Consider the following 12,914-nt stretch of genomic DNA (forward strand, 5'->3'; position numbering starts at 1 on the left):
CGCATGAGCCGAGGACCCCTCAGGGTCCTTCTGTGTGGCTGGCTTCCCCCTACCTAAGCTCCCCCTAGATGAGCAGCCTGGCCAAACCCCTAAACACTTTGTCTTTTATAGATGAGATGATCCAGGCAAGAGAGGAGCCCTCCCAGGTGTCAGGGGCACGTGGGGCAGGCCGTGTGCTCTCGCTGTTCTGGACAGGTGGGCACGGGTATGTGTCACTCTGCTCTGTGTGGCTTCCCTGCTGACCCTACTGGGAGCCCTGCTCTGAGCCACTCTCTGGACCTCAGTTTCCTCATCTCTAAAACGGGGATGGTGAAGTCACTCCTCTATGAGGGCCCTTCCAGTGCTGAGAGTCTATGAATTCTAAACCTCCCTGGCAGGATGCCTAGAAAGACTGTCCCTGGAGACTCACGCGGCATGTCATGACCAGTGCTAATGAGGGCAAGGGAGGAGGGAGGGCAAGGTCAGATTCCTCAAGAACTAATTAGCTTCCCACAGTCGGGGCAAGGGGGAGTGATGGAGGGAGGAATTTTCCCAGCCACTGAGTGAGCTGCTAATCCAGGCCACAGCCTGTCCCATCTATCTGTCCATCAGTCTGTCGTTCATGTATTCATTTGTTCAGTCATTGTTCAATAAGCATATATTGAGCAACAACTGTGTGCCAGCTGGGCGCCGGGGATAAAAAAATGGTTGCCTATGGTGAACTTATGGGTTAATAGGGGTGGGACCCCAGCCCGATCCCTGACCTCAGGCCCCAGACTCCTGCCCCAGACCGAATACCAACCTCCACTGACTCTGTCTCCTGGATGTCCCAAAGGGACACTTTGGGGCAATCAGGCAGCTTGAGCATGGGCTGTGGACCCAGAGAGGACTGGTTCTGACTCTAGCATTGCCATCTTTTGCCATGTGACTTTTGGTGAGTTATTTACAAGTCTCTCGACCTCATTTCCCACTTCTGTAAAACAGGGGCCAGTAATGCTTGTCTCTTAGTGTTCTCATGAGAATAAAATGAAGTAATATAATGTTCTAGTATAGTTGGTGCTGAAATTAGCCCAATTATTCCTTTTATAATATTAAAATATGAAAAATTTTAAATGACTGTTTTAATAAAAATAGGAAGAAACTCTGAGGACATAGAAGAAACTATCTGTTGTTACGTGACTTGTGGTGTGGGGCGCTCAGAGATGGAGGGATATTTTTTCACTGTATACTTCTTTATGGGTTTTTTTCCAGACTATGTGACTGTTATTACCTATTCTAAAAAGAAGAAGTGTTAGTTTTAACAAATGACTATACTATGAGTTTGAAAGTGTAAAGGGGCCTAAGAAAGGCACATAGAAAACATTCTGGGGGGGGTCATTCACGCATTCAGTCATGCAAAGTGAGGGCCCACCTTATACTGGGCACTATTCTAGGGGCCAGGGTTAGAATGCTGAACAAATCAAGCAAGGTTATTGCCCCCTTAGAGTTTATGTTCTAAGTGGGAAGATAGATAATTAAGAAGTATGCAAAGAAGATAATTCTGAATTGCGGTGAATGCCATGAAGAAAATAAGACCAAGAGACGAACTAGGAAAGGGGAGGGCCGATTACAGAGGAAGGCCCCTCCAGGGAGGTGACATTCAAGCGAGTCCCGAGTAGCAGGAAGGAAGCCACATGGAATGACACCTGGGAAAAGATCGTTCCAAGCAGAGGGAACAGCAAGCGCAAAGGCCCTGGGACAGCAACCTTGGCATTTTCAAGGAACAGAAAAGAAAGCAGGGAAGAGCCCAGTGGGAAGGAGAGAGGTGGGAGGAGATGAGTTGGGACGTAGCGGGGCTGGACTGCTAGGGTGGGTGTTCCTTCCTGAGTGTGGTAAAGTGCTGCATTGACCACCTTTGTGGGTGGGTGGGGGGGGAGCACGGTGCTCCAAGGCGGTCCAGTTAACCCTGAAGGGAAAGCAGGGAAGGTTTTATAAAGGTGGTGGCGTTTGGGTTGAGCCGCGATGGTCGGGTCAGGGGTCTTTATGAACAAAGGGAGTTCTAGGAAACAGTGAGTAAAGATCAAATGCCAGAGGAAAAGATCATCAGTAGGAGGGGCTCAGGTGGCCATTTGTCTGTCTGTCTGTATAACCCTGGGGTTCTGCATTCCCATTTGTTAACTGGGCCTCTGTCCCTCCCCGCAGCATTGAGCCGGAGCACTAGCTTCACTGAGAAGGATCTGAAAGAAGCCAAGGCTCGGAGCCAGCAGATCGCAGCCCAGCTGACCACCCCTCCCAGCTCCAACTCCCGCGGTGTCCAGCTCTTCAACAGGCGCCGGCAGAGGGTGAACGAGTTTACCTTGGAGAGCCACGGCCAGAGGGGACAGAAGCCCAGCCAGGAGTCCCTCAGAGTGCCCTCTGCCAGCCCCACAGGCCATGACCTGGGACTCGGCCTGAGTCCTACCTCACTCCCCGAGCCAGGCCCTCCAAGGAACCCCGACTGCCAGAGCCCTGACATAGGGGTCCCTAGTCACAGCATGGAGGGGTGCTCAGAGGAAGCCAGCTTGCTGCGGCACCTGGAGAAGGTGGCCAGTGAGGAGGAAGAGGTACCATTGGTGGTTTATTTAAAGGAGAATGCAGCCCTGCTAACGGCCAATGGGCTCCACCTGTCCCAGAACCGAGAAGCCCAGCAGAGCCCACCAACCCCACCCCCAGCTGAGGTCCACAGCCCAGCTGCAGATGTCAACCAAAACCTTCCCTCAGCCAGTGCCACCCTCATCACACCAGCTTCTAACAGCAACCACAACCTGCCAGCCACAGATGTCAATCAGAACCCACCGGCAACTGTCACCCCTCAGAGCCTGCCGCTTTCTAACGCCCAACAGAATTCTTCAGAGGCACAACTCCCAGCAAACGGCACCGTGCCAGATTCCAAACCCAGCACCCTGTGTGCTGGTGGGCAACCCCAGGAGCCGGCTTCAGAGGTGAGATCCAGCACACTCCTGATTGATAAGGTATCAGCTCTACCTACCACCATCTTCTCTAGAGAAGCCGCTCCCACCTCCAACTTCGGGCCTCCGGCCCCAGATTTCCCATCTAGCTCCCTGCTCACTGATGTCCAGCCCAGTGCCCCAGCGGTGTCAGCAGAACAAGAAACGTCTGGCCCAGCAGCCGCCACCACACCCACCAAGCTGTACAGCGAGGTGCATCTAACGCTGGCCAAACCCCCATCCGTGGTCAACAGGACAGCCAGGCCCTTTGGGATCCAGGCATCAGAGAGCACCAACCAGATGGAGCGGAGCCCCATGGTAGAGAGACGACATCTCGGGGGGAAGGCCCCAGCTCCCCAGCTCCACAGCATGGCAGACAGGAGCCCTCGGCCACAGAGACATGTAATGTCCCACAGCCCCATGGTGGAGAGGAGGCCCGTGGCACAGCGAAGCCCAGCCTTGGAGAGACGCCCCTTAGGGAACTTCACCCCGCCCCCCACCTATGCTGAGACCCTGTCCACAGCTCCCCTGGCTTCCCGGGTTAGGTCTCCCCCGTCTTACTCTGCCCTGTACCCCAGCTCCGACCTCAAGCCTTCCCATCTGAAAGGTCAGGCAGTTCCTGCCAGCAAGACGGGCATTCTGGAGGAGTCGATGGCCCGAAGGGGCAGCCGGAAATCCATGTTCACCTTTGTGGAGAAGCCCAAGGTGACCCCGAATCCAGACCTGCTGGATCTGGTGCAGACAGCGGATGAGAAGCGGAGGCAGAGGGACCAGGGGGAGGCCGGCGTGGAGGAGGAGCCCTTCGCGCTGGGGGCCGAGGCCTCCAACTTCCAGCAGGAGCCGGTAGCCCGGGACAGGGCCAGCCCCGCTGCGGCCGAGGACGTCCTCCCTGAGTGGGCCTCCTGCCTCAAGTCCCCGCGCATCCAGGCCAAGCCAAAGCCCAAACCCAACCAGAACCTGTCTGAGGCCTCTGGGAAGGGGGCCGAGCTCTATGCCCGCCGCCAGTCCCGCATGGAGAAGTATGTCATCGAGTCTTCGGGCCATGCTGAATTGGCCCGCTGCCCTTCACCCACTATGTCCTTGCCTTCGTCCTGGAAATACTCCACGAATGCCCCTGGCAGCCTCCGAGTGGCATCTCGAAGCCCAGCGCGAACCCCACCTGCCTCCCTCTACCACGGCTACCTGCCTGAGGACGGGGTCCTGCGCCCAGAGCCCACCAAGCAGCCACAGCCACCGTACCAGCTGCGGCCCTCGCTCTTTGTCCTCTCTCCCATCAAGGAGCCTACCAAGGCCTCTCCAAGAGCCGCCTCACCTGCCAAGCCAAGTTCCCTGGACCTGGTACCCAGCCTACCCAAGACGACCCTCCCTCGGTCACCCGCCCTGCCTCGGCCCACCCGCTCCTCACCAGGCCTCTACACAGCCCCCGGCCAGGACGGCCTCCAGCCTACTGCTGTGAGCCCTACCTACAGCAGGGATATCTCCCCTGTGTCTCCCTCCAGGGCCTGGTCTCCCCGAGCCAAGCAGGCCCCCAGGCCCTCCTTCTCCACCCGGAATGCCGGGATCGAGGCTCAGGTGTGGAAGCCTTCCTTCTGCTTCAAGTAACGGACCCCACCGGGATCCCACTGCTTGTCAGGGCCCCGTCTCCGAGGGCAGGATGGAGAGCAGATGTGGCAGGAAGTGGTTACAGGGCTGAGAGTCAGGAGTATGGGGACTCAGGGCTTAAGGGCTGACGCTGCCACCAGCTAGCTTTGTGACACTGAGCAAATCACCACCCCTCTCTGAGTTGCAGCTGCCTGTCCCCTACCACAAGGGTGGTTGAATTCCATCCATGTCTGGGGGATCTGGTCTGCTACTCGGAGGGGAAGAGGGTCATGAAGAGAGAACTCCCTTGGCAGGCCCTAACGAGCCTGGGGGTTCCTTTGGCCTTTGTGAACTACAGGGAAGCCAGCGTCTTGCTGGAGAATGGCCTAGAAGGGGGCCCAATCAGGGGCTTCTGGAGCAAACCGAGCCTGCCAGTGCCTATGGAACCAGACAGCCAAGGGGCTGCCTCCTCAGCTGCCCAGTGGGGCCACCCTCATTGTGGCCTCGGCTCGTGGCATCTTTCTGCCTGTCGCTGGATTCTCACCTCCACAGGTCTCTCTCTTCCACCTCTGCCTTCTGGACACCGTTTCCTCTCCACTACTTTAGAGAGCTTTGCCTTGGCCTCCATATTTTCTCCTCTCCTGGGTTCTTCTGCTGGATGAGGACTTAGCCCACCACTGCTGTCTGACGCTTTACTTCCTGCCCTGCTGCTCAGCTGCCTCCATGCCCTCTCTAAACTCCCGGCTCCACTTTAGGGACAGCTAAAGCAGTTCATCCCAGACCTCCACCCCAGCTCCATCTGGCTTGCCCTCACTGTTCTGAGGTAGAGGAGGTCCCAGGGGACCCGTGAGAGCAGGAGAGCCCTGTAGAAGGATGTGCAGATGTGGGCGTGCAGTGAAGACAGAGACCCCAAGTGATATATATATCTGTTGGCTGATTTGGCTTCAACCTCAGCCAATCTGCCTGAATAAAAGCAGTCATCTCCGTGCAGTGGCAGGGGCCACAGGGAGAGAGGCAGGAGAGGAGGGTTCTGGTCCCATCTCAGCCTTCCATTTGCTGTGTGACTTTAGCCAAGTCACTTTCCCTTTCTGGGCCTCGGTTTTCTTATTTATATAATTGGGGCTCTACAGGCTGTGACAATCTGTGAGGATTGAGAGGATAGGCTGGTGCTTTGGGAGAAAGGCCTTGCAAGTGATAAAGGCAGTCTCCTAGGAAGACAGGGGAAGGAAATGGACAGTTGCCATAGAACAGATACGGGGCATCCTGGGGAGGATGTAGCTGGAGTGAGCTGCCGCAGGATCCAGGGGGTCAGAGGCCTAGCCTGGGATGGCGCAGGCACAGCATTGCCTAGAGACAGTGGGAGCATGGCAAGGGCTGGGGCAGGAGCACAGCAGCTCAGTGGAATGAGGCCGAGGGGACCTTAAGGTTTCGAGGAAAAGGCTGGGACATAAGAGACTGACTCCATGTGTGTGTTTGGGTCTCAGTTTCCCCACTCGTAGTGCAGTGAGGATGTTGAGTCAGCTAGTCTGAGAGCCTCACCACCTCTGACACCTTTAATGTGTTGCAGCCCCCCAAAACCAGGCTTTGTGGGGGGGGTGAGAGAATATAGAAGAGGCAGAATACAGATGGAAGTTTCCCAAGGCACCACCCACTTTCTCTTTCCCAGCCCTATTTCTGGGCTCCCCAGCGGGAAGAGGGGTGGTGGAGGCGGTGCCCATGCTGGGCTGAGCCTGCAGTTTTCGTGAGCTCCAGGCTCATCTCCATGGGAACAGGGGGTGCCTTCCCCCTTCTCAGTGAGTTCATTCTGCCCAGAACACAGGGGCATGTGCGGGGGAGTCATGAATGAGCGCTCCTTCATGCCAGGCCCCTCCCAGGACAGAGTGAAGCTCCTCGCCTAGACCCCTGCTCCCTTGGACTCCCGAGGGCCAGCAGTGGAAGAGCCCACCTTCGTCCTGCAACTCCTGCAGCCAGGCTGGCCGAGCTCTTCCCCAAACTTTGTTTTCTCTCCTGTTCTCAATACATTCTGCCTCGAATCTGTCTTGCTTCTTTATTTCTTCTGCGCTCGCTGAATGGTGCTCAGGGCTCTCTCCCTTCTCCCAGACTCTGGCCTGGAAGGTGGGGCGGGACTGCTCAGTTACTGTGTGTGAATGTGTGGTGTGTCTCTGGTGCTGCCTGCATCTGCTGCGTGTCTGGATCAGCCATGGGTACAGATATGTGCTGGCTTGGGAGTGAGGACTGCCCTCTCTCTTCCCTGGAAACTAGAGTCCTGTGGAAATCACATATTTTGGGTTTTCTCCTTCGGAGTTTGGCCAAAAACTCCGTAGAGCATGGGGAAAACTCGCAACCTCTTATGGTCCACGTTTGTCTTGAGTTCTTGAAAAGCAGAATTTAAATGCCTTTAGCCAGACCATAGACTTTCCGGTTTGCTCAGGTCCCCTCTTCCTCTTCCTACTATCCAAATCTAGCCATTTTCCATGTTGTTCATCACTACCTGCCTCCTGAAAATGCTGAGTTTCTGCCCCTGGTGGAGAGGAACAAACTGCCATGGAGAGTCAGAAGAAGTGGGTTCTAGTTCCAGATCTGCACTTGACTCCTTGTGTGACCTTAGACAACCCTTTCCCATCTCCGGGCCACAGTTTCCCCTTCTTTGCAATGACAGGACTGTATAAAGCAGTCTGGGAGCTAGCTGTGTTTGGTCTCTGATAGTTCCTGTCTGACTCTGCTCTACCCATGCCTTCACCCACACACGTACCCTGCTTTGGGGCTAATTCTGGGTTAAGTGGGTGCTGCTTTCTGAATTTTCACTCCTTGGAAATCCAAAGAGTTCTGGTGCATATGGTGCATTGAGACCTTTGTCAGAAAGTGAACAGTTCTGATTTCCCACAGCCTTTTTGTATGGTGCACCCCACTTCTTCCCCTGCACACACAGAGTCAGTGCCCAGCTATGGCAGTTCCCAGCCATGGCAATTCCAATGAGGTCAGACTCTGGCCCATCTCCAAATGATGAGGACCTAGCTGCTCACCACTGCCCCCAACATTCCAATCCAGGCTTGAGAAATAAATCCTGTTACTTCTACTTGCGGGCCCTAGTCTTCCCCTTGTGGCCACCAAAGGCAGAGACAATCCTTAGGGATTTCAGACAGTTATAGCTCCCCCTGCCCAAGCCTACTCTTCTCCTGGCTGAAGAGCCCTGGTTACTCTGCCTCAATGCATGTGATAGGCTTTGATCTTGAACTTTTGGCACCACTTCCCACAGCTCAGCTGACGGGAAGGCTTCCCGGGATGTCTCAGACAAAGCAACTCCCAGTGTCTTTGGCTCACCTATACACACCTCTGACCCTGGGAGTAAATGGGGATGAATCCCATGCTGAGCTTTAACTTTCCTACTTGACTGGGGCCTTGGATGTCTCCAGGAGGTCCCTAAGGGTCACTCCAGCATTACCATCCCATGAAAAATCTGTTTAGATGGCTGTACAGCATTCTTCAGGTTAAAGGGCTCAAATTCTGAGTCTCGACTCACCTAGTAGCTGCTGTATTGTGTGGAGAAAACAATAACTCTATGTTGCTTCCTTTTGATGGGGAGAAATTAGATTCTGATTGGATGAGAGACTGAGTGGCTTGGCTGTGTCTGATTACTGATTGGATGAGAGAATGGACATTATAAATGGTTCTAGATTTTGGTTGGGTAGGAGGTACTGTATGGACTGGCTAGTTCTGGACTCTGAGGAATGACTGCTGGTGAATTTGGATTGGATTAAAGCCTAAGCAGACTGGTTTATTGCGGGAATCTGATTGGATGAACAGTTGGATGGTTTAGCAGATACACGCTGAGCATGGATCACCAGCCCCTCCATTTTCAGACCAGTTCAGACCACTTAAGCATGATATAGCCTTTCAGCAGCAGATAGTCTCTCTCTCTATCTCCTTCTCTCTCTCTCTCTCTCTCTCTCTCTCTCTTTCACCTTTCACACACACACACACACACACACATTTCCTGATGAGCAGAACACACAGGATAGTTAAATTTACACTCCTGAACTTCACCTTCATCATCGTAAAATGGGTGTAATCATATCAGCTATCTCATCAGTCTGTTGTGAGGATCTAATGAGACAGAAAAGATAAGACTGAACCTTGTAGACTGAAAAGCCCCTAAGTAGGCAGGAAACAGGTATGATAGTGTATAGCAGAGCAGTATTTTATAACCTCAAAGATGTCCATACTCCCCACCCCATGCAGGCAAGAAGTCCAGTGAGGGGAGTGTGCTGCCTAGGGAAGAATGACCCATCTTCCTTTTGTGTTTTCATCTGTCAGTGGGAACTTCCTCCCTGATCAAGGCATCCAAGGGGGAAAAAAAATAGGTTACCATGGCAACATGGCAAGGGGGCTGAGAAAGCCTATGCCTAAGTCCAACCTTAATGATAATCGATATTTTTGTTTTAAGGTTTTGAATAGATACATCCATATGGTTCAAAAAACTAAACTTACATAAAAAATAATACATTAAAAGTCTTATTTCCACCCCTATGAAAATAAGGTATTTCATAAAGTATTTCTTTATGAAAACTGACATCTAGTGAGCACTTATTTTCTTCCAGAGAATCTTCTCATACATGTAACACTCTCTTAAGTGAGTTCTGTCACTGAATCCTCACAACAAACCTCTAGGGGTACGTGCTGATATTAGACCCCCATTTTACAGAGGAAACTGAAGTCCAGAGGTTTCCAGTTGCTTCTGCTGCTGGAGAAACTTATCCAGGTTCATTCAATAGGTAGGGGGTCTGCCTCCAAAGCGAGCCTTCCTAAGCACTAACCGCCTCCCTGTCAAGCAGAGGGGCAGGCAGCCTGGGCTTTTTCAAGCATCTGAGCTGAGAATGGGGTACCTAGGTTTTACCGCAGGTATTATTTGACTTTGCTCGCTGGCTTCCCCAACTCTGTACAATGGACAAGTAAGCCCCGATCCCTTCCGAAACCCCTGTACAGAAAACCCCAGCACTAACGCCCGCCCTCGCCCTCTCTGCTCTCTCCCCAGGACCGCCGCGAGACCCTGCCCACATCCCCGCCCTGGACCCCGGGCGCGTCCCGGCCCCCCAGCAGCCTGGACGGCTGGGTGAGCCCGGGGCCGTGGGAGCAGGGCCGCGGGAGCATGAGCAGCCCCCCGCCGCTGCCGCCGCCGCCGCCGCCCATGTCCCCCTCGTGGAGCGAGCGCTCGGTATCCCCGCTGCGACCGGAGACCGAGGTGCGGCCTCCCAGCCGCCAACTTCAAGCGCTCCTGGCGCGCAACATCATCAACGCGGCCCGACGCAAGAGCGCCTCCCCGCGGCCGGTGGGCGCCGAGAGCCTGCGGCCCTTCTCCCCGCCCAGCGCGCCGCCGCCGCCGCCGCCGCCGCCGCCGCCGCCGCGCATGCGCTCGCCGCAGCCCGCCCGCCCCGGCCCGGCAGTCTGCCCCGGGGCCACGTTCGCGCCGATCCCGCGGAGCCCGCTGCTGGCTGGGCCCTCGCCTTGCGCCAGCCCCCGCAGTCCGCTGCCCGCGCCGCCCAGACCTTTCCCCTACCGCCGCTCGCCCACGGACTCCGACGTGTCTCTCGACTCCGAGGATTCCGGGGCAAAGTCCCCCGGCATCCTCGGCTACAACATCTGTCCCCGCGGGTGGAATGGCAGCCTGAGGCTCAAGCGTGGTAGCCTCCCCACCGAGGCCTCCTGCACCACCTAATGCCTCCCGCCCCACCCCAACCCCACCCCGGGAGGACCGAGCCGGAAGAGGAGTCATGAGGCTTGAGAGATCCCAGCACCACGTCCCCAAGGGATCTGGCCTCTGGACAGCCCTAGAGATAAGGGGTCAAGGAGGAGAGCCCTGGGCTTGGGGAGGAGCAGTGATCCAAGCTTGGGTTCTAGCCCTATCATGCAGTCGTGTGAACCTGGGCAAGACCCTTCTGTCTGACCTTCAGATTTCCCATCTGTTTAATGGGGCTTTAGAACCAAAACAATCTCCAAAGGTCTAAATGCCCCCTCCCATCAACACAAACACACTCTAGTGCCTTGGAAGAGGCAGGGCATTGTGTATATGTACCCTCCCGGACTTGCTGCATTCGAGGCTTCCATACTCCTCCCTATCTGGCTCTGCTCTCTGGAGTCTGGCAAATGAGGGGTGTACTCAGAAGATCGTAAGTCTAAGTTCTCTTGTCCAACCCTGGCTTGACCATCCGCCTGCCTGGCACCAAGTCCCAGGCAGAAGCAGCTGTTTTCCATCTCTTCCCAGACATGCTCTATTTTTACCACGGTGACCTTTAGCGAGGTCTCACAGGCCAGCTCAAGGTGCCCCCGCTGGCTCCTCTGGAGAGAAGAGGCAGGAAAATTCCTCCTCCCAGGTCCCTTTCATGCTTTTCTCCACTCCAGCTCAGACTGCCCAGGGCATCTTATCAGCAGCCAGAAGAGCACTATAAGGCAATGATTTACCCCAGGCCCAGGACTTGGGCTCCAGGAATGCTATAGGTGCCTCTAACCCTTCTGGGCACTTTCGTGGCAGCCCTTTCAAAGCTGAGCCCTTTCAGAGTTGATATGGAGCTATTTGCTATTCTATGGCTTTACCTGATGGCCCTGAGTTTGAGGCTGCCCATTTGGAAGGAAGGAATCAAAGAGTTCCTTGTCAGGGGAAGCATGCAAGCCATGGCCAGGATGCACAGAGGAGATTCTAGTAGGGAATGAACTGGGTCAGATGTCCTCTGAGGGCCATTCCAGTCTTGAAATGCATTTCATGGTATTAGGAAGGGAGGGAGAGTAGTGGTGAAAGATTGGCTGAGCAGAATTCAGAGGCAGGTGAGCTTGGGTAGGTGAGTGAAGGGTAGACCAGAGTCAGCCTGTGTTTCTGGTTCCTTAGGAAGTATCTACTCTTCAGTTCCAGGCCCCGGCATCCATATTATGCCCAGAGGAGTGGGCACTGTTCTGCCTATCTCTTTCCAAGAGCACCCTGACCTAGCTAGTGCCTGGTGCCCAGTGACCTTGGAGAGCCCTGGCCCGTCTCTTAAACCTTGATGGCTCTGATTCCAATCCCCAGGAGGGACAGGAGAAGGAATGTGGCTAAGTTCTATAGTGTCCAGAGTTGGCTGGTGGTGCCCTCCAGAGGTTCAGAATATTTGCTTCAGAATACCAGTGGGGATGGGGATGGGGGTTGGGAAGGGTTGGAATTGGCTGAGGGTCAAAGGTATATAGGTGAAAAGATACCAGAATGTTGCTAAAGATGAGAGACGGAGTGTGATTTGGGGTTAGGGGTAGACTTACCTACCCATCAGGGCATTGTTAGACCTGGACCCTTAAGTGAGGCTAGGGAAAGCTGGGGTCAGGATGGCAGTCAGGGTGCAGGTAGGGTGCTTTGGAGTAAAGAAGTGATACCAGAGGGTTTGTTCCTAGGCCCTCAGGATTGAGAACATAGGCCCTGTTGGTGGGAAGATGAGAGGGTGCTCTTGCTTGGTCAATGATGAGTGACCACATTTACCAAAGTCTCCACCTGCTTCAGGGTCACTTGCAGCATAGAAGACTGGGGCTAAGGCCTCTTTCAGAGAAAAAACACTATTAGGCCACTGGCTGAGACAGTGGCATAGAGTATCTACTTCTACCTGCATTTCCACAAAGAGCCAGCAGGACGCAGCCTCGAGAAGCTGCAGTTCTGTCTGGCTGTTCTCTCCTATCACTGCCTTCTCCCCCAATCCTCTCCTCCAGCCTACTAGAGGTTGCCTGTGTCCTGTTTCTTGCCTCCTGTAGAATTCAGTTCTGGCCCTAAATAAATACTTCCTGCATCCTTCTGCCTCCTGGGTCATTTTCAGCTGTGTCCAACGCCCTTCTCTCCAACCATGGAACAGTCCATGGGACTCCGGGTAGATGAGCATGTTTGACCCACATGGGATTGGAGCTTGGGAAGTAGGAGAGATGGGGAACGACAGAAAAACTACAGGCCATAGCAGTCATTGGGCTGAAGTACTTACTAGGTGACCCTGCACTGGCCACTCCTCCAGGCCTCAGCTTCCCTATCTGTGTAATGAGTGAGCTGGGCTAGGTGATGTCTCAGGGTGGTATTGCCCAGGTCCTGACCACAGGGCCTGAAGTGGGCAGGGCCAGGCTGGGTCAGGGCCCAATGCTCTGGGGCTGTTTCCTAATGGTAGGTCAGAAGGAGGCAGAAGGAGGAAGTCATGTCCGAGTCCAGGCAACCCTAGTGAGCTCAGGACTCATACCAGCAGGAATGCTTCTCTCCTGATGGGGGCGTCTTTTGCCCAGAGAGGGGATTGTGGCCCCATTTTCAGGTGAGGCCAAGCCTGCCCTGGGAACATCCTTCATCTTCCTCTCTAGAATCTCAGAGCTGGCAGAGGCACCTGAGGAGCGGGAAGCTGAACTCAA

At 54.6% G+C, this 12,914-nt stretch overlaps 1 protein-coding gene across 7 annotated transcripts in view; it reads left to right on the forward strand.

Moving 5' to 3' along the window:
• The window catches only part of SYNPO (synaptopodin), a 50,821-nt gene extending 38,496 nt beyond the window's left edge, over positions 1–12,325 (forward strand). For 5 of the 7 annotated variants that reach the window (XM_039836562.1, XM_039836563.1, XM_039836566.1 and 2 more), the window contains 2 exons: positions 2,161–4,517; positions 9,559–12,325. In XM_039836562.1, the coding sequence (XP_039692496.1) occupies positions 2,161–4,517; positions 9,559–10,239 (3,038 nt within the window). In that variant the 3' untranslated portion in view covers positions 10,240–12,325. Of the gene's footprint in view, positions 1–2,160; positions 8,286–9,558 lie in introns of those variants that run through there. The other 2 variants (XR_005647322.1, XM_039836564.1) reach the window with 2 other exon arrangements.
• Positions 12,326–12,914: the final 589 nt, after the last annotated feature.

The sequence above is a fragment of the Pteropus medius genome, unplaced genomic scaffold, assembly GCF_902729225.1.
Source record: "Pteropus medius unplaced genomic scaffold, Ma_sr-lr_union100, whole genome shotgun sequence".
In the NCBI taxonomy this organism is placed as follows: Eukaryota; Metazoa; Chordata; class Mammalia; order Chiroptera; family Pteropodidae; genus Pteropus; species Pteropus medius.